The 21,336-nt window shown below is 44.9% G+C and overlaps 2 protein-coding genes across 5 annotated transcripts in view; one reads left to right on the top strand and one right to left on the bottom strand.

The window, feature by feature from the left end:
* Nucleotides 1-18,875, bottom strand: part of AP2A2 (adaptor related protein complex 2 subunit alpha 2) — a 56,470-nt gene extending 37,595 nt beyond the window's left edge. For all 4 annotated transcript variants that reach the window (XM_064163140.1, XM_064163144.1, XM_064163141.1 and 1 more), the window contains exons 1-2: nucleotides 18,711-18,875; nucleotides 2,430-2,498 (exon numbers count right to left, since the gene is read on the bottom strand). In XM_064163140.1, coding sequence (XP_064019210.1) covers nucleotides 2,430-2,498; nucleotides 18,711-18,777 — 136 coding nt within the window. In that variant the 5' untranslated portion in view covers nucleotides 18,778-18,875. The remainder of the gene's footprint in view (nucleotides 1-2,429; nucleotides 2,499-18,710) is intronic.
* Nucleotides 18,876-19,089: 214 nt separating this feature from the next.
* Nucleotides 19,090-21,336, top strand: part of CHID1 (chitinase domain containing 1) — a 127,168-nt gene continuing 124,921 nt past the window's right edge. The window contains exon 1 of the mRNA XM_064163128.1: nucleotides 19,090-19,431. The gene's annotated coding sequence lies outside the window, so the exon portion shown is untranslated. The remainder of the gene's footprint in view (nucleotides 19,432-21,336) is intronic.

Raw genomic sequence — 21,336 nt, 5'->3', positions numbered from 1 at the left:
TGTAGTTTCAACTACTGTTGTTCTTCAGCCTGGTCATACCTTGCAAAACTGATGAACAGAACTGGTTTTCTATGAACTGTGCAATCAGCAGCTCTTTAACCCATGAGTGCTCAGTGATACAAAGGAGCTACCAAACAGCCTGTCTGTCAGGACTCAAGATGACTGACACTAACAAAACACTGAATTGTGTGCCATTACTCATTCTGCAATTCCCACATGGAATTTATTGCATTTTACCAGTAAGACATAATTATTATTATTAGCATTAAAGGCTGTGTTGATTGCTTTGATGTACAATTACAGATTTGTTTCCTTCACACTTGCAAGCTAACGATTTATTTGGTACAGGCAGCCTCAAATGGAGTCAAACTTAAGTTACTCAAGACATACAAGCCATCTTTTTTTCCAGAATGCTTTAGCTTTCATTTGGAACAAAGGCTTGAATGTAGCTTTCCCATTTCAGATGGATTAAAGCCTTTCATCTGAGACGCAAACAAGGAATCACAGAATGTTGGGGGTTGGAAGGGACCTCTGGAGTCCAACCCTCCTGACACGGCAGGTTCATCTAATGAAGGTCACAAAGGAACACATTTATGTGAGTTTTGAATGTTTCCAGAGATGGAGACTCCACCATATCTGAGTAGCCTGCTCCAGGGCTCCATCACCCTTAAGGAAGTTCCTCCTCATGTTTAGGTAGAGCTTACATTCAAATTTATGCCAGTTACCCCTTGTCCTGCCACTGGACACCAGAGGGAGCTGAGCACGATAGCATCTCAGGAGTGTTGCTAACTGCTCCTATCTACAGAGAGTTACTTGACCACAGTCAAACAAGCAAGAACCGGACTGTAAGATCCCTGCAAGTCAGTACTTGAGTAGCATTAATAATTATGACCTTTTCCTGCAACTCTTCACCACATTCTTTTACAGCTGCATGTTCATCTCTAGCAGTGATGAGTAGGTCTGACAGAACCTCCTACACAAGCTTCGGTAACTTTAAGGCTTTTCAGACCTTCTTCCAATTTCATTAGTGAAGAATCATCATGTTTTTGCAAACAAACCAAAGCTTACCCATCAACCACATCTACTGGTCCCTGTCTGGAAAACAGGCACAAATTTTAGACTTGGGTGATGAAGAACAGACTGTAAAATGTATTATGCAAAGTCTGATAATTTGGCAGACAAAAAAACCCCAAACAAACCACCAGACCAACACCAGTGTTCAATGGAAGCTTTGCAATGAAAAGGAACTGGAAAAAAAAAGTGACAGCAGCACAGGGAGCCAACTGAAGGAAAGTTCCTTTTTCAAGTTACCCTAAACCCAGCTATTATATTTCCAGAGTTGCCTTAAGGCTGAAGTCACCAAACTGGATTAAGTATGCTGAAATTTCTGAAGAGAAAAAGTTAGCACAGAGGCATGCAATGGCTTCTAAATTAGACTAATCTCTTAACTTTTCTGAGTGTCTTGCACTGTGGTCAACTTTTCTAAGTTATTGTTCACAGAAGTTTTTGCAGGTCTTCATATGCCTTTAAGAGACCTTTCTCTCAGAACAGCAACAGATCCCTATGAAGTTCAGGAATGGCATTTCAGGCTTTAAGGCACTGAGTACTCCAACAAATACACTAGTCAAGTCAGGATAGATAATTAAACAGGTTTAATCTGAATACAGCAAATTCCAAAGCCACACAGATGACCTGCAGCACCTTATCAACCACACACACAGCCCCATATCAATTTAAACAGCTTTGCCACAGCCACTAGTGGTAGAACTGCATTCAAAAGTATTTGAGTTACCCCTCAGAAGTTTTAAAATTTGAAGCCACATACACAAGTTGAATACAGTTCCAGCAGGAGTTTTACCATGTGTGGATAAAAGTGAAACACTGCCTTCTACAATGCAGAAGGATGGAATTAGTCATTTGTTATCCATTGTTTCATACAAGTAGTTTGTATTGCTGTCACCTATGGGAGTGGTCAAGATACACGGCTTCAACCACCACACTATCTTAATTCTGCTAGAAGGGAGCCTAACCCATTACTTCCTTAAAGGGGCCATGGATGGAGGGGAAGAGGAAGGAAGGATTGTTTTACTGGAAATAATTACATCCACCCACATTTCTTAAACCAGTTCAGAGCTCTCTGGAAGAAGATAGGCTGAAAACACAGTTCAGATGCAAAGCAGTAGAAAAGATTTGTGGACAGTAGCTTAGTTCTTTGATATAGGAGGAAGTCTGCTTCTGTTTTGGCCAAGAATTACAAGACTGTCAAGAAATTCTGTTTCAACAATTATTCCAAAAGCTTGCTCAAGCACTTTGCTTACATCAGCAGTTGACAGAAAAAAAAAGTCTGAACATGCAAAACCAAAACGAAAGTCCAAAGAGGAACATCACACAAGGAAATATGAACTGTTTAGTATGAGCAAGTCACTTACCTTTAAATTTTGACCGAATATTTGCTAGTTCTTTATTTATCCTCTTGATCTCTGCTTCTTTACTTTTGCCTGAAATCAAAAGAACACACATCAGGACACAGTGCTCTGCACAGCCCTTAGCCACTCTAACCTCCTTCCCACCTACTCGTGCTGTGTGAACATACAAACAGCAAGAGGAATTATTACTCTTTTTTTACTATTAGGACTACAGGAAGGCAAACACCAGAGGTATGCTATGCATCACCTCATAGTGAAACTGGAGAGGCTAAAATGACCTCTGTTTCAAGCAGCTCTGCAGACTTTAGACAGTCTCAGTTGCATATAATTAATCTCAGATGCCTTTATTGCTTTCATAAACATTCCAGTTTTTCTATTCCTTAAACCAAATTTACTTCCTATTTGACTACTAAGTTGGAAAGGACCTCTGGGTCACTGTCAACTCCCACCATACAAGTCAGTTGAAAACAGTATTAACATACACAGAGCAGGAAGAGCAGAAACAACAGTAAACCTTCCAGTAGCCCAAAGACTCAAAAGACCTCAGAGAGAGAGGATACACACTGAAATTCAGTCTTTCAAGATGTCCCATGAATGTCTCTTGGAAAAATAAACACCAGAGAAAATTAGCTTCCTCACATGTATTTGGCTATAAGGTAGTGAATAATAAAAAAAATCCCAACTGCCTGACAATGGTCCAGTATGGATCAGATGTCCCAACTGCTCCCATGCCACTTGGATCATGACTATAACCAAGGCAGTGCAAGGAGTGAATGCCACAAGGCCTGAAGGCCAGATCAGTACCACTGTTTTGAAGCACTACAGATTTCACCCACATAAGAAAGCAACAACCTGCATACTACTGCATTTGCATGCTCAAACTTCCCATGGCACACGATGACTGTTAATCACCTCTTTATCACTTTAAAGATGATCTGACAGCAGGCCTGATGAAAACTGATTAAGTAACTCAAGGAAATAAGTGCCTCAGGATAGGTTAACAGCAAAGTATTGCAAGTGAAAAGGAGATCCATACAAAATATTACAAATTAATCCAGATTCTGTAATTTCTTGACTTCAACTCAAAAAAAATTTTTTTGGAAGTTATGCACTTCCAAAATCAACTCTTGAATAAGATGCAAACTGGTTTATATTAACAAGCCCATACTAAAGGTTACCACACCTCGAGTACTGCGTTCAGTTCTGGGCCCCCCAGTTTAGGAAGGACACTGAGATGCTTGAGCGTGTCCAGAGAAAGGCGACGAGGCTGGTGAGAGGCCTTGAGCACAAGCCCTACGAGGAGAGGCTTAGGGAGCTGGGGTTGTTTAGCCTGGAGAAGAGGAGGCTCAGGGGTGACCTTATTGCTGTCTACAACTACCTGAGGGGTGGTTGTGGCCAGGAGGAGGTTGCTCTCTTCTCTCAGGTGGCCAGCTCCAGAACAAGAGGACACAGCCTCAGGCTGCGCCAGGGGAAATTTCGGCTCGAGGTGAGGAGAAAGTTCTTCCCTGAGAGAGTCATTGGGCACTGGAATGGGCTGCCTGGGGAGGTGGTGGAGTCGTCGTCCCTGGGGCAGTTCAAGGCAAGGTTGGATGTGGCACTTGGTGCGATGGTCTAGCCTTGGGCACTGTGGTAAAGGGTTGGACTTGATGATCTGTGAGGTCTCTTCCAACCTTGGTGATACTGTGATACTGTGAAGAGCAGATACAGCAAGCCTAGCACACTGTACAGATGGAAACAGGTTAGGCTCAAAAGAACAACTACCTCAGGTTGCTTTGTCATATTGATAGCACCTACAGACTTGCTTAAAATGCAATGTTTCCATTCTGCAACTGTTTTAAATGTGTCAGGCCTCAAAACATGAAGTCCAAGGTGCCTTGGCAGACACTCCATATGGCAAAATCAGCCCAAGCAATAACCCCAACATCCCTCACTCTCAACCCTGAAAACAACTCACTGGTACCTACTCATTCATCTATTGCTTTGAAGAAGTGAAGCATTTTTAGAGCTCAAGAACTCACAATACTTGCTCCAACACATAAATTGTAGCTACAATGTGTTTGTATTTTGGTGTTCAAATAAAGCAGGAGGTATGTCTGCATCTTTTATTTGACCTAGAAACTCCACCTAACTTCTAAGAAGGACAAGGCTAGCAAGTTATGTTCCCCTCAGTTTAACATGCATCTGTTGAGATCACTAAGTTTAGCTAGCGTCAAAGACGTGCAACGTGAGTTTTCTTCTCACTTAACTTGCCAACCTAAAAGGCAAGCTGGATTTTCCAGTAAGTAGTGTTACTGCTTGTAAAAGCTGATGGCTATTTAAAATCAAAGGCTTAAGAAGTGCCTTCTAATATAGATTTTAGATTGGTCTTCATTTGACTTAATTATTTGTCCTGTGAACATGGCCGAGATACTCGACTGTTGATGTCTCAGACACTTCCCAGCACTAGGAATTCTCTACTATACTGAAGAAAACTTTTGCTCTTGGGTCCACTCTCCAGGAGGAGAGGGATATAGTAATATATGCCAGAAGGGTGAAGTGTTTATGTAAATAAACACCACCCCAATTTTGTAAGCTATCACATTGGCACTTTGAAAACATTTCCCTTACTTTCAGCAACTCTGCTGTTTTAGATGAACAATTTCTAAAACTATCAATTTCTTTTCCCCTTTACCAAGTGAAGAACATGTCTCATTACAGTATTATCACTGAGTCTGGAGACTTTATATTACTGGGGCCGTGAACACTGACCTCTGACTGGGATATTGCTGCCCTGAGAAGAGTTAGTTGTTATGTTGCTCTATTTTTAAGTAAAGCATATTACAATACCTAAAGTTATGAGCAATTGTTTCTCTAGCTTCCAAACTTTTCTTTCCTTTTCTATAGAGGAGGATGTGTGGAGATCACCTTACTCTCTACAACCCTCTGAAAGAAGTTGGAATGAGGTGAGAGTGAGAGAAAATGGCCTAAGGTTGCACCAAGGGTGGTTTAGATTGCGTATGAGAAGAAAATTCTTGAATAAAAGGGTTCTCAGACTGGAACAGGCTCCCTAGGGACATGGTTGAATCCTCATCCTTGGAGACACTGTGAAGAAGCAGGTATATGGTGCTGAAGGACTTGGTTGGACTTGATCTTAAAGGTCTCTTCCAACCAAAATGATTTCACAGTTCAATGATTATTGCCATGCTTAAGAATCATAGATGTTAAAGACAGGAATAAGGCAAATATGATTAGCACACATCTGTTGTTCTCTCAAACCAAGACCACAATTTTTTAGTTTTTCTTTTAAATCACTAAAACCAGTCTATAAACCTTTCAAACAGTTCTGCTAACAGATAATCAGTTACTGTTAGAAACTAGGTTCTTTGTGTCCTAAGCAAGCAACAGAGCATTAAGGGAAGCCTGACTAAAATACTTCAGGAATTCGTGAAGTCAGCACCTCTGGCAGAAATTGACTGCAGCCTCAGCAAAACAAAAATCAAAATCCCACCCCCTGTGCACACAGCTGTAGCAGCAAGTTGACAGGAACACCCGTATTAAACAGCAAATTCACATCTGAAGGTTTATTCTCTAAAGGTCGTGCACAGCATCTGAACAAGACTGTTTTGATTAATTACTTCAGGCTGTTCTATTTTGGATGCAGCATGTAATCTCCTCTTAGACCTTTCCTTAACATAAATAGCAGAGCAACTAGCTGGTGATAAAAGTTTAATCATTCCACTTGATTTCCACAGCATGGAGTTAAGTCTTGTCTCCTTATTACTGATTACAGTCTATGTAATTGACTGCAGTTTTGGAAGGCAGCACTAGCACACTGGGTGTTAAATGTCACATCACAATGCTCAGGATAACTCTGGGATTAAAACCAGGCTGAAGTCCCTAAAAACAAGCATTATCCTGCATGGTAACCTTATCCAAACATTGTCCCTATCAGATGACAAAGCAAAACTTCACAGTTGCAGGTAGCTTCAGTTTGTTCCATGTACAGGGATAAAGAAAAGTATCAAACCTCAAGGATCAATTCTTAATTACACCTAAGTGGGCCATGGGCTGTTAAAGAAAATGTAGATTTATGTCACATTACTCAAGGAGGCTAACATCCACTGAGGAATTTCACAGAATCACAGAACACTATAGGTTGGAAGGGACCTTTAGAGATCATCAAATGCAATCCCCCAGCAAAGTAGGATCACCTAGGACAGGCTGAAGATGAACACATCCATCTACATGCCTACTTGATTTTTACCATCACTAGAAACCACTACTGAAGACAGCTGAAGGAGTGCTGTGCTGCAGAATTAGAGGCTTGTAAAAGCAACTGTTCTGCCTCACTTCCAGGCCATTAAACTAGATCTCTAAGTGCCATGTCCACACATTTCTTGAACACTTCCAAGGATGGTGACTCCATCACCTCTCTGGGTAGCCTGTTCCAATGCCTGACCACTCTTCAACCAGGAGAGGCTTAATAAGGGTTATGTCACATATGCAAACTGATGGGTAGGAAAGCACTTAAGCCAGAGAACAAGAAGGTTATGTTCCACATACCAGTTCAGACCACATCCTTCTCACTTTCATTTATTCAGGCTTTTTTCCCACTTCAGCATGACTGTAATTAAATTACTAAGTTATTAAAAAGGGATTACAAGCCAGTAAGTTCTGGCTAGCCCTTCTGCAGGACGCCATGTATTGCTTACACCCTTAGTCTGCCTGCTTCCTTCAAGAAGAGGGCCTGAGCAAACACCCGGCCATGACACCACTCATGGCACTTAAGAGTGCCTCATACCTAGCAGTTTGTCAGGCTTCCAACTCCACCATGCTGCTGACTGCTTTCGTTAGGCAAGGTAAATTTAGCCTGCACTGTACTATTATCATTAATTTCCATCTTGTTTAATGAAGATAGACTAGGGAACATCAAAAGTCCTCCAGCTCGTCAGAGAACCAATTACTAGTCTTAAATCTGATCATAATCCAGGCTACAGTGTCAGCACTGCCTCAGTAAAACCTCCATATCTCAACTTGGAGCTTTGCTTTACAATCTACAGGAGAATAACAACACAAATCACAGGAAAGGCCTTTGTTCAGTTCGTTCATTCGAGGAGAACATTTGACATACCTCAAGACTAACTTGGCAGCAGTTTGCAAGACTACAGTGCTTCAAGGCTCAGATTAGTGGGCTGCTTCTGGCTTACTTGGTGACCTACTCCATCAGGATTAACTCATTGCTACACTAACTGTAGAGCACCCTAACCAAGTTTGAGGCACAAAGCACATCACTGCTGATTAACTAGTAACTGCTATAAGTTCTCAGCTTTCACACAAACCACTCAGAGTATGGTATGTTTCCAACTCAGCACACACATTATTTCCCAAAGGAACAGAACATCATAAAATCATTTCAGTTGGAAAAAAACACTTTAAGATCACTGAGTCACAACCATTTTCTAATTTCACCCAAACTGGCACTAAACCATGGCCCTGAGCACCAGATCTCTGCCTCTCTTTTCAATACCTTCAGGGATGCTGACTCAACTGCAGCCTTTAGGAGCCTATTCCAGTGTTTGAGAATTCTTTCAGGGAAGAAGCTTGTTCTAATACCCAACCTAAACCTCCCCTGGTGCAAATTAAGGGCATTGTCTATCAACCTGCCATCCGACTAGAGAGAAGTGACTAACCCTCACCCTCCTACAATCTTCTTTTCAAGAAGGCATTAAGAAGAACTTTTCTATACAAACAACTACACAAATGCTGAGCAGAGCAGATTTCATGGGCAAGCTTTGAGAGACAGGTGTACTGACAACACAAAGCAAAGAAATTGCTTTACTGAAGTTGAGATGCTTCCATTACCCATCTGGCTCCAATCTGCTCAGGGCAAGCAGCCAGTGTAACTGAGCCCACCAAATAACTATTTTGCATTTATGCACAGGTCAGCACTGATATATTGTGCTGTCTCTTAGTCTTACTTGTCCTGTGGCCATCTGATAATCCTGTGATTGCTGAAGTGCCATTATTGGCATAAAGAACTATAAAGCATGTTGGAAAGGAGGCTCTATTAGTGTAAGAAAAAGCTTGCCAGCATTCTGTCATGCTTCTTGAAGGCAAGTAGTAGTGTCAGTTACTATTTGTGGCAATACCATTTGTCTAACAGAACATGCCTCTCTGTTCACATTCAATTATCAGACAGGCCTTGAAGACAGCAGAACTCTAGTTCTCTGTGTAGGACAGCAGCAACACAAATGCTGCCAAGGCTAGAACAGCAGCCTCTCCTTTGAACTCTCAAAAGGCTAGGAACATCTACTTGGGCAGAACACAGTTTTTCCACAATAGATAAAACCTCTGTTTTGAAGATATTAGATGCTTTCCTTGGGAGCTGAGAGTCATTGTTTTCCAAACATAAGAATTTGTTGGCTTTGTAGAATCATTTTGGCGAGAAAAGGCTCACAAAAAGCACGTGACAAAGCATGCTTCTGCATACAGAATAATAAAAAAAAGAACACAGAATTGTTTAGATTGGAACAGACTTTTCAGATCATCTAGCCCAACCCAGCACTGCTAAGTCACAACTGCACCTTCTCACTCAGCACCAGGGCTCTGAACCCCCTCCAAAGGTAGGGACTCCACCACTGGGTCCAGGGTTTGACAAGCCTTTCAGGAAAGAAACTGTTCCTCACACCCAACCTAAAGCTCTCCTGGCACCACTTGAGGTCATTTCCTCATGTCCTATTACTTCCTGGGAGACAAGACCACCACTCAAGAGGGGCCTTTGCAGACTGGCAAAATAGCCAAATAGGAACCTCATTAAGTAAAACGAATGCCAAGTCCTGCACTTGGAGAAAGACAGGAAGCCCCAGTCACCACTACATCTGAGACTGAGCCCAGACTCCTCTTACCCTCTACCCTTCAGGCATTTATATACAATGAGAAGATCCCCCCCGCAGTCTGCTCTATATTTGCTGAACAGCCACAAGTGACTCAGTCTTTTCTCCTCATAGAGTTGCTCCAGTCCTCTCTGCATCTTTGTAGCCTTACTCTCCAGTATCTCCTTGCCTTTCAAACTGGAGAGCTCAAAACTGGACCCAATGAACCAGATGGGGCCTCCTCCTAAGAGCAGATAGAAGAAGAAGAAGAAAGTCTCACCCCACCCCACTGGCCACACTCTTCTTAATGCACCCCAGTAGACCATGGGCCTTCTTGGCCAAAAAGCATTGCTGACTCATGGTGTACTTGTCCACCAGCACCCCCAGATACTTCTCTGCTGAGCTGCCTTCTAGCAGGCCAACCCTTAACCTGTACTGGTGCACAGAACTACTACTCTCCAGGAAGTCACAGAATCATACCATCTTTGGACTGGAAGGGACCTTTAAAGGTAGTCTAGTCCAAGGGCCCTTCAATGAATAGGGACATCCTCAACTGTATCAGGCTGCTCAGAGCCCTGTCTAATACAACCTGGAATGTATCCAAGGATGGAGCATCTACAACTTCTCTGGTCAACCTGGGCCAGTGTTTCACCACTCTCAGTGTAAAACAATTTCCCATAGGAAAGGTGTTCAATTCCTTTGCTATTTTTGTGGCCTGTTCTGGACCAACTCCATCAGGTTCATGTCCCTCTTGTGCTGAGGACTCCAGAAGTGGACGCAGTAGTCCAGATGGTAGTTTCAAAGTGGATTAGATATGTGGGTATTTTGGGGCTGTTTTTCCAAGTGGATTATGTGGTTTGTAAAGGTGCACTGAAGCTTCATTCTCAACCTGCAGCAGGAGCCTTGAATAGAGAGTTTCTTTGTTAAGCCTGTTTCCATGTCACTTCCAGTTAAATGATGTCCATAGGATTTCCATTCCACAGTTGGACATGGTTGGAACTGGCCTGGGGGTTCAGAAGGCATTGAAGAGGGTTATAGTGGGAGGCCTGTGTTCTTGAGAGTCTATCCAATGGTCACAGAAGCAAAGGCCTTGGAGAAGGGGCCAGCTGGCAGCCCTCCAAATCCTATGCCCAGGGCCCAAGGCCATGCTGATGCCATCATGCTCATATACACATGGGAGCCCACTGAATGCTTGCAGAATAACCCAGGAACCTTTGCTCCTTGACACATCAGCCAGGCTGGTGTCACAGTGACCTGGGCTGGCTGTTGCCAGGACACCAGGAGTGACCGCAGAGGTCGGAGTTGATTAGTGACACTCTTCAGTTCACCCCAGGTGCTGAAGAAAAACTGCTACACCTTTGGCTCCTCCTGTGGCATTACACATGCTGTGTCAGGAAGGGTAGAGAAAAACCCAGCCCAAGCAAGTCTGGTTCTTGCTCCCCAACAGACACTGGCAGGAGGAACACAAGTGGCAGAGGATGAAGGCAGCTGCCAAGTTAGCCCCGGATGACACCTGCAAGATCTGGGGCCAAGAGAGACTTCTGGGCAGAGGAAGCACCTCTGCAGGATCCACTCATTCAAGCTTCAATTTGCAGGCAGTTAGGGAGACAAACAGCCAAAAGCAAGAGTGGTGTATTCAATATCCAAAGGGGAAGCCATACCAACTTTACTGAAAGTGATGAAGCCAGAAGGCAGCAGAATACATTACTAGATATCAAGCTCACCACATTCACCATCCAAACATGCTTTAGATGGCATAAAGCAATCAAATTACCCTCTTGCCTTTTCGAAGTCTAAACCAGCTTACAAGCATGATGTCAGGACTACAGTCTTGTACCCTGATCTCAGGAACAAACTGGTCAAGTCAAAACAAATGCTAGCATATTAACTGTAAAAAAGTGCAAATACCTAAAGGAAAACACTCTGGTGCAAATACTCAGAAAAATATTCAGGAAAAAGCAAACAGTGCACCCATTTTTGTCTTTTACAAGAGTTTTATACTACTTCCATCTCATCTCAGAAAATTAAAAGACTACTTTTACCTTCCAGCAGGGCAGACGCTCATGTTACAGCTCTAAAGTACAGACTAGCTATTTGCTATGCAGCTCATTAGCTTCATGAAGTCTCGGCTAAACCCATCCTCCACCCCTCCCTAATCTCTCAGCTGGTTACTTAGCACAGCAGGGATGAGAGCCAGAAGGGAGGCAGGTTATGCAGCACTGCATGAGTGGGCTGTTTGCTGTGTGCCTGCTATCACACTATGGAGTCCGGACAAATTCCTTCACTTGGCTAAAGATGCAAGTTCCAGGCCCAGCTGAGTGTGTTCAAAGGAGAGCACTGGTGCTATTTTTACAAACTCACTGTGCAATTACCCCAAAGAGACTGCTATAAAACATTGAAGATGTATACTAACAAGATGTTAGTATAGCTTCAGGTTTGTTCAGAAATTGATCAGTTCAAGGCTGCAGGACAAGAAACACACTGCTTAATGATGTTAACATCCTGTTTTGAACAAACCCAGGAATGCATGCTGTCATCTCACAAGCTACGTTTGATCAGAGGAAAGAGCTGCCTGGCTGTCATGCTGAAGATCATGAACAGCACAAAGGCAGCTGAAGATTGTTGTGCCTTGACACATCCTGTTGTGATTAGATATCCATTACGACAGACAAAGAGATCAGTGACCTACTGATCACATTTCAGAACTGTGGAGTACATTTTCTGATGTTCTGCACAGCAAACGAACTGTCATCCACATAACTCGCTTCTTCCAGCAGTATGCTGGTAGAGATGTGCCCTGGAACACTCCTCATGAAACAGCAGGGAGTCACAGGCTTTACTGTAATCCAGTAATCCATTAACAACTCGTCCTCATAAAGGAAAGTACACAGAAGAGCATGCAGTGTTTCCTAAATCCTATCATAAATTCTAATTGCAGGAGTTTAATACAAGTGCCTACCCTGCTTTTTTAACTAGGCACCACATGCTAAGGAAAACACATTCTGAGGAGCAGCTAGATTAATAGCTTGAAACCAGAAGAACTGAAACCTTACTAGAAGTTCATAGATCTTTTGTCATAAAGTCACTCAGCTATGTGGCAGCTCTGTTGACAAAACTGCATTGATTCCTATCAAAAGAGAAGCTTTAAAGACAAGAAGATATGCAAAACCAGAAATGCAAGATTAGGCTACTACATAAAGCAGCTCTTCCCCCTTCCTGGACTTAGCATTATTTAAGTAATCATTTCCTTGAACAGTATTTCCACACTGCTACACCACCTTCAGAATAAGGCACTGTTTGCACTCATTTACTAGAAGTCACTGTGAACTTTCCTACCTCAGTTCACCTTAGAACAGCAGAAGAACAGTCTGAGTCCCCTAGCTTAACTATCACTTCTCAACTACTCCAAGTGCCTTAAAAATTCTATGCAAGCTCATGAATTTATGCAGATATGAAGTGGTCTCTGCAACTGTCCTCAGTTTCCTCTTACTAGTCCTGATGATCAGGCTTTACCTTAGGAATTTCACATTCAGCAGATATTACATTCTCCAGTCTCTCTAACATAGATGTTGGATGCCATGTGGAAGATTCTAGCTCTTTACTACCTCTCATCTATTAATTATCATCTTTGTCTACTCTCCTCTTTCCTCAGCCAAACATGCACAAAATGAACAAATGCAGAAAAACAAGAAACTAAAAAAAAAACCACAGAAAACAAACCAAATACTCTAAAACTCCAAGACTTTTAATATTCCATGAAATAATGAGAAAAAAAGTTAAGGCAACATTCCATGAAGTGACTAGAAAAAAGCTGAGGCAGAAGCCACGGGCAGAACGCTTGTTTCTTTTTCACACATCCTCCTCAGATTAATCTCATGCTAATAGTGTTTTCCTTAAATCACTCTCCTGCAAATAGTAGCAAGTGATGCAAGACTTAGTGCTTATTTATAGCTCTAAGTGGCACGCTCTCAGGGTTTTTTGAGGCCAGAAACTGTCCATATTAGATGAGTGGTCATAGCCTTGCAAGAGAACAGGAGAGAAAACCAAGATGCCTCGCCTTCAGGTTTCTTCAGAGGCAAGTACTCTAAGAATAAAGAACTATACCAAATGCAAATAACCTGCACCTCAAAAGGAGCAACGTGGTAGCTTTAGCCTAAATGCTGAAAGCCCTACTACATACGGCTCCAAAACAAGCTCAGCCCTCTGTGAAGTCTGCTTCACTGCGTGGCTGCTCTTAGGGATAACAAATAAGTCCATACATACCCATGTGTTCATTTAACTCACATGCCTGCCCCTCCCACATGCACAGGTAATGCACTCCATTATCTACCTACCAGTTTAAAAGGTGATCACCATATGAAGAATTTCATGAACTAGCCTTTTCTAATCCCCACTTGCTTATCCCTAACCTGATGGACCAGTTCCAAATTCAGCCAAGCAAAAGTTACTGAAGTCAGACATCAAGAAGCAGCAGCCTCTGGACACTGTCTGATACAAAGCAGAATTAATACATTAAGTTCTATGAGCCAAGATGCACCTTAGTTTAACACACCTGTTGGGCTTTAACAAAAAAACATCCCCAAGAAGGAACAGTACCTTGGAACAGAACATCAACAGTTGGAGACAGAATTAAAGGAATTCTTCCTTACTTGTCTTTTAAGGTTACATGAAAAGGTAAGAAACTTATCTAGAGTAATGAGGGAAATATCTTTGCCCCTGCAAGCCTGTGGCAAGAGCAGCTTTTGCCTCTGCATAGGCCCACTTCAACTCAAGAGCAGATTACTTCTCAATGTCTCAGTGCAGAAGACTGCTACCAGTAGTAACTACACTTAGTATCATCATAAAAACTATTTCTATGCCACCTTTGAAAAGGAGAAAGGCAAGCTCTCCTATTTTTCAGTGAAGAGGAGATACTGTTGTTGCAACAGAATAGGCTGTGACAAATGGCTTAGTACTTCACCTGCAGATAAGCATAAAGTTGTTCTGAAAAAAAATGAAAACTGACTCCTGATGATGTATCTGTCAGCTAAGACAGCTAGAGAATTTACAATGCACCATCTCGCATAAGCCAAATTGCTTCAGTAGCTCTGCAGCACACACACAAAAGTTTAACACACTACTTCAGGGTAAGTATTTCTTGCAGGAACCCTTATGCTTATAATGCACATGACCCTGTTTAGATTTTGGTTAATGAGGCACATCATTCAAGTAACAACAAGGATTGCTCCTGACCTGAACTCCTAAGTCTGGATAGCACTTCAACAAAACCCAACTTCAGCAATGCTTTTGACCCCATCTCCCATAACATACTCAAAGGGAAGCTCAGGAAATATGGGTTGAATGCGTGGACAACGAGGTGGATTGAGAACTGGTTGAACTTCCAAGTTGTGATCAGCAGTACAGAGTCTAGTTGGTGGTCTGTAGCTCGTGACATTCCCCAGGGGTCGTGACTGGGTTCAATCTTGCTCAGCATCTTTACCAATTACCTGGAAAAAGGGTCAAAGTGGACTCTGCCAGTTTGCTGATGATGCAAAAACAGGACTGGCTGACGCACTATTCAGTGAGACCTGGACAGAGGGAAACCTCATTAAGTTCAACTAGAGCAAATGCAGAGTCCTACACTTGGTGAGGAATAACCCTCTGCAGCAGTACAAGTTGAGGGCTGACCTGCTGGAAATCAGCTCCACAGAAAAGACTCTGGGAAGGATGGTGCACAAGTTCACCATGAGCCAGCAATGTGCCCTCACAGCCAAGAAGGCAAATGGTTTCCTCCATACACAAAACAGAGAGTACAGGAGGCTAGCCTGAAACAAAATTCTGGAGAGCTATCAGGAGCTGCAAAAGAATTCATTTTCTTGTATGATCATATTTTGAAAAATCATGTGAGTTGTACAGATAAGAAATATTTTATTTTAAAAAACTCAGTATTACAGTCAAGAGCAAAGGCAAAGCATTCAGAGGCACTCTGGCCCCTAACAATAGATTACAACTGCTGCTACAAGCAGTATGCTGACTTTTTAATGAGCAGCTTTAAAGATGTCTGAGAAATCAGTGAATTTTAAGCAGAATTTTTAAATCTCATTGAAAGTAATTCTTATGTTCAAAGTCATATTTGGCACAGAAGCATTTAACAGAGATGATGAAGCTTAACAGCCCACAAGCCAAAACCACATTAACTGACACAGAAGTGACAATCAACCTCTCAACTATTAAAGACAAACTGAGAGCCATTCCTTCACTTGACATCAACTACAGTTGCAAGCACTGAAGATTGCTAACAAGCCTGTTAGACTGGGCAAGATGAGCAACACTCTCAGATCTGTAAGAAAATAAACTTGTTAGAGAAGAATGCATAGCTTAGTGCTGCAGATTCTGTAGGTACAAACACCCCCAAGAAAAGACTGATTATAATAACACGAAGCATTTCCAAAGGTAAACAGTCTAAATTTACTTCAGTATTCCCCTGAAGTTTAAGTTATGTTATTATCTTGAAACTGAACATGTGCATCCAGCTGAGCATAGTCAGCAACTGTATTTCTGTATTTTCATTTCAGCAGCATCTCTAATGCAGACTCCTCATCAGTGCAAAATTTTTCATAAACACCCCCCCCAGTTCCTCAGAATCTGTAAGGGTTGTAGATAAACTAAAAAGCATCAGGCCCTTATGGCAGTATTGCAGTGAGAAATTAATGCAAAGCCAGTATGAAGACTGAAATTCAGACTGCCAACATTTTACATATCAGTGTAACTGGCAGATCTTCAGCCCAATGTTAAGGCCAGAAACAGGTTAAGAGCTGCACTTGGTGTCTACCTTCCCTCCCATTTCTGAACATGAACATTTGTTTAGATGTCCAAGATGTATCCACTTAAACAGCTGTTGCTTTTTGGTCTTGACAAGTATCTAGCTCCCCACTAATGAGGGAAAGAAGCCTCCATATCAGTCTCTAGAGGGTGCTCTCAAATATTCTGGGAAATCTTAGTCCCTTGCAACACTGGGCACTCACTTAAAGGAAGATGACTCAAATGCTATCAGAGAGCTTACCTGGAAGTTGCACAGATCACCTGCTAATAGGAACTATAAAAGATAAAAAAGTAATTACAGCTACCAAACAGCTCCCCAGATAGAGAAAAAAACATTGGAGAAACACGAGTATTCGTTTAAACAGTGAATGCGGTAACATCTTATTTGTTTGACTAAAGAGTGACATCTTTGTCACTCCTGCAGACACAGAGGTTGAGAAGTTTGTTGTCCAGTCTGGACAAGAACGGTGGTTGTTCCATCAGACTTCCCACACTGCCTACGCACTAGCAATCACAGGTGGAAATCAGTAGTTAATCTGTTCTATTCTACTCCCTTTAACTCTGTTGTTCCACATCTCTAACCTAGGTGAGGAACCCAAGAGCTCAAATGGAGGTGGAACAGTCACCGTCCCTGGAGGTGTTCAAGAAAAGACTGGATGAGGCACTTAGTGCCACGGTCTAGTTGACTGGATAGGGCTGGGTGCTAGGTTAGACTGGATGATCTTGGAGGTCTCTTCCAACCTGCTTGATTCTACGATTCTTGTATTCCCTTCCACAAGAGTGGTGGTAACCAACACAAAACATGACATTGAAGAATAAAGTCATACCACTTCTAGCTAAATGACTGAAAATATTCCAAAAAATAGTGGGCAGATACATAAGTAAGTCTTCTTAAATACTCTAACAGCAGATGAAACTGTTACATGTGCAGCCTGCGTACATGGCAAAATTTTCACTAGATAGTTGGGCCAAGTAGGAAAGGACAGGAGCATTCACACAACCTCGACCTGACACACCAGACAACCTTTCTACACACATTGGCTAGTGATAGGACTAGGGGAATTGGAGCAAAACTAGAAATGGGTAGATTCAGATTGGATGTTAGGAAGAAATTTTTCATCATGAAGGTGCTGAGACACTGGAATAGGTTGCCTAGGGACATGGTGGAAGCCCCATCCCATGAAGTTTTGAAGGCCAGGCTGGATGTGGCTTTGAGCAACCTTATCTAGTGTAAAGTGTCCCTGCCTATGGCAGGAAGGGTGGAACTAGATGATCCTTGAGGTCCCTTCCAGCCCTGATAGTTCTGTGATTCTATGATAGAGGAGTGAAGCCAGAAAAAAATCTAAGACCTTGTTCTGAAAGAACACTGCAACAACTTCTGTTGTAAAGATGATGAATAACCTTGAATTTTAAATATAAAGCCCCGGAAGTTTAAATAATCTAAGTTTAGTTCAAGGGATCTCTACACTTAAACAGGCTCATTTTATTGGTGCAATTTTCTGTTCAGCTTTTTACATTGGAAGTCGTCAAGATGAAGAGCTTTCTAAGCCGGTAGGGTTTTGTCTCAACAAGAGCCTAGTTAGATCATCATAATTTGCATTAAAAAGAATTTTCCAAATCCACTTTCACCCATTAGATAGAAAATCTCACTGCCAAAGCTTTTAAAGTAGCCTCAAGTAATCTGGAGACACACACACAGGTGGACAAAATAAAGCTGTTTCATCACACCAACCACAGTGACCTTAGCCCTTCCTCAGGCAATTTCTGCCACATCATACACTTAGATCGCCGACTCAGATTAATATTAAACTACTATCACATGCAATTCTCTGTCAAAAAAGAAAGCTGAGCACTGAAGGGTACCCCCAGACATGCATCTTCTCTCTGTCTCCCCAAGCAGCAGCAGCTCTGTACTCTTGCTCACTGCATTGCACACTCACGGGCACGCTGCCCGCTCTCCCCTCCGGGGGACACTCGCTCACACCCTTCCCCATCCCATTTTTGACGGCACACGACCAGAAAGCTCGTTTGTGTCAATGCAGACTTCCAAAGCCCATTTAAGCAGAGTCGAGGCATAGCCAGGGCAGGCCCTGCTCGCAGGCCCTCTCACAGCGGCCTGCTTTCCATCAGTGACGTTCTCAATTGAAAGCCGCTGGCGAATGTGCTCAGTGACCAGGCACGCCGCTCCCCGGGCCGCCACAACCCACCCGCGCCCGCAACACGCCGCGCCGGCTGCGCTCCGGCGCCTGACAAACGGTGGGCACCGACACCTTGGCACCCCGGCACCGCCGGGGCTGACAGCCCAGCGCACCTGCGCGACGACGAGGGAAAGGAGACAGAAGGAAATGTCTCAGCTAAGCCCCTCAAAAGGCACAAACCAACCCAAATGCACAGCCAAGGGCCTCAGGCAGCTCCCCCCGCGCCGCGCCGCCTCCCCCGCCGCCCCCCGGGGCGCGTCGCCATTTCGTGAAGCAGCAGCTCCGCGAGCCCGCCGCGACCACAGCGGGAGAGGAGGGGGGCACTGCGGGGAGCACTGAGGGAAAACGGCCCCGGCCTCACGGCCCCTGGCAACGACCGGCCCAGCCCGGCCCAGGCCCCAGTCCTGCTCCGCCGCGCCTCAGCCGCCACTCACAGTTCCGGATATCGGAGATGAAGACCGCCAGGCCTCGCATCCCATCGCCCTTCGAGACGGCAGGCATGGTGGCGAGCGATCCGGGCCGCCCTGCGACACACCAACCCCCCGCAAGAAGCCTGGCAGCCGCCGCCCGCTCTCCCCGCGGGGCTCTTCAGGCCGCCGCCGCCTCTGCAGCGCGCACGCGCCGGGACGGCTCCCGCGCCCCCGCCAGCGGCAGCCGCGCGAGGCTGCGGCGCCCCCTGCCGTGCAGAGGCCTGGGGCGCTGCGAGCCGCCGCCGCCTCCCGAGCCGCCGCCGCCGCTGCCGCCGCTGCTGCCGCTAAAGAGAGCTCGGGCCCGCGCCTCTCCCCAGCGTCGCCCCGCAGGAGCCCGGGTGATGCTGCGGTCCGGGGGGGCTGGCTTCTTGGAGGCTGGGCCCCGCACATGGGCGCTGCTGGGCCGCGACAACCGGTCACCACCATTACACCGGCCCGGGCCGGCGTGAGAGGTGGAGGGCAGGCGGCGCTGCCCTGTGAAGGGTCAGCAGGGCGGCTTCAGCCGCTGCATCCGCGGGTGAACCCACTGCAGAGTCCGCGCTCGGGAACGGCCTGATCGCCTGTCTTTCTGCCCCTAATCATCCAGGAGAGTTGTCATTTCTGAAGGAGAGATACTGGATTTCCATGTGCCTTAGAGGAGGGAGAGGGGAGGCAGATCAGGACACAAGGACATTCCACTTCATCGGTAAGCTCTGAGAAGCCTGACAACCTAGGATGTTGTATTGCTGCATCAAAAGTAGCATGGCCAGCGGGACAGGGAGGGGATTCTGCACGCAGTTCTAGTGCCCCCAGTACAAGAAGGAGCTGGAGCTGGTCCAGAGGAGGCCATGGGGATGATCAGAGGGATGGAGAACCTTTACTCTGGGGATAGGCTGGGAGAGTTTGGGCTGTTCAGTCTGGGGAAGGTAAGGCTGCAGGGAGACCTTAGAGCAGCCTTCCAGTACCTGAAAGGCCTCCAGGAGAGCTGGGGAGGGACTTTGGACAAGGGCTTGTATTGATAGAACGAGAGGTAATGGACTGAAACTTGAGGAGGGCAGATTTAGACTGGCGATCAGGAAGAAACTCTTAACGCTGAGGGTGGTGAGACACTGCAGCAGGTTGCCCAAGAAGGTCCTGGATGTGCCCTCCCTGAAGGCCAGGTTGGGTGAGGCCTTGAGCAGCCTGGGCTAGTTGAAGATGTTTCTAGGGCCCATGACATGGGATTGGAACTAGATGATCTTTAAGTTCAAGAGGGACAGGGATCTACTTGAGAGAGTCCAAGAGAGGGCTAACAAGGATCTGAAAAGGCTGAAAGGACTGAAGCACTGTCTGATGAGGAGAGGCTGAGAGCCCTGGGGCTGAGAGTCTGGAGAGGAGAAGGCTGAGAGGGGATCTGATCAATGTCCATAAATATCTGAGGGCTGGGGGTCAGGAAGGAATGGACAGGGAGAGCCTCTGCTCACTTGTGCCCTGGGATAGGACAAGAGGCAAGGAATGGAAACTGCAGCACAGGAAGTTCCACCTCAGCATGAGGAAGGACTTCTTTACTGTGAGGATTCCAGAGCCCAGAGAGGCTGTGGAGACTCCTTCTCTGGAGCCTTTCCAGCCCTGTCTGAATGTGTTCCTGTGCAACCTGTGCTAGATTATATTCAGAGATCTCCAGAGGTCCCTTCCAACCCCTAACATCCTGTGATCTTGTGGTCCCTTTCAACCCAAACCATTCTATGATTCTATGTTTCTTTCTGTGAACCGTGGGGATTGGGGCATAGACTCTCTGGTATGATCCACAGGATCTTGCTTTCCATCGAGTGGCCTGACAGAGGCTGTGCCTCAGTGTTCCAGCTCAAAAGGATCCCCAAAACACTGCACAGGATCTACTTCATGTACCCTGTGTGGTCACTGAACTTTTGCCAGTCCAGGAGCTACCATATGAACCACTGTGTGCTGAGGTGGCCAAGAAGGCCAATATCATCCTGGCCTGGATCAGCAGTGGTGGCCAGCACTAGTAGGGCAGGGATCATCCATGTGTACTTAGCAAAGATAAGGCTGTACCTCCAAGACTCAGTTCAGTTTTGGACTCCTTACTCCAAGGACATGGAAGTGCTGGAGTAGGTCCAGAGAAGGGCAACAAAGCTGGTGAATGGTCTGGAGAACAGGACTGGGGAGGAGCAGCTGAAGGATCTAGGAGTGTTTAGCCTGTAAAAGAGGAGGCTCAGAGGAGACATCACTACTCTGTATAGCTCCTGGAGAGGAGATTTGAGCCAGGTGAGGTTGGTCTCTTCTCCCAAGAAACAAGTGAAAGAATGAGAAGAAACATCCTAAAGTTGCACCAGGGGAGGTTTAGGTTGGACATTAGGAATAATTTCTTCCCCACAAGCACTGTCAAGCCCTAGAACAGGATGTCCACAGCAGTGGTGGAGACCCCACTCCTGGAGTGATTGAAAAGCCTTGTAGATGTGGTGCTGATAACGGTGTGACGGTGACCTGGCAGTGCTGGGTTGAGAGTTGGACTCAAAGGTCTCTTACAATGCAAACAGTTCTATGACTCTGTTTTATCTTATATGCAGAGCCATCCTGTGTCACATACCTCCTGTGAGCCTGCCCCTAGTTG

Source organism: Pogoniulus pusillus, chromosome 24 (genome assembly GCF_015220805.1).
Source record: "Pogoniulus pusillus isolate bPogPus1 chromosome 24, bPogPus1.pri, whole genome shotgun sequence".
Lineage (NCBI taxonomy): Eukaryota > Metazoa > Chordata > Aves > Piciformes > Lybiidae > Pogoniulus > Pogoniulus pusillus.
Note: the sequence above shows the minus strand (reverse complement) of the source record. Positions and strands in the feature narration are given on the sequence as shown.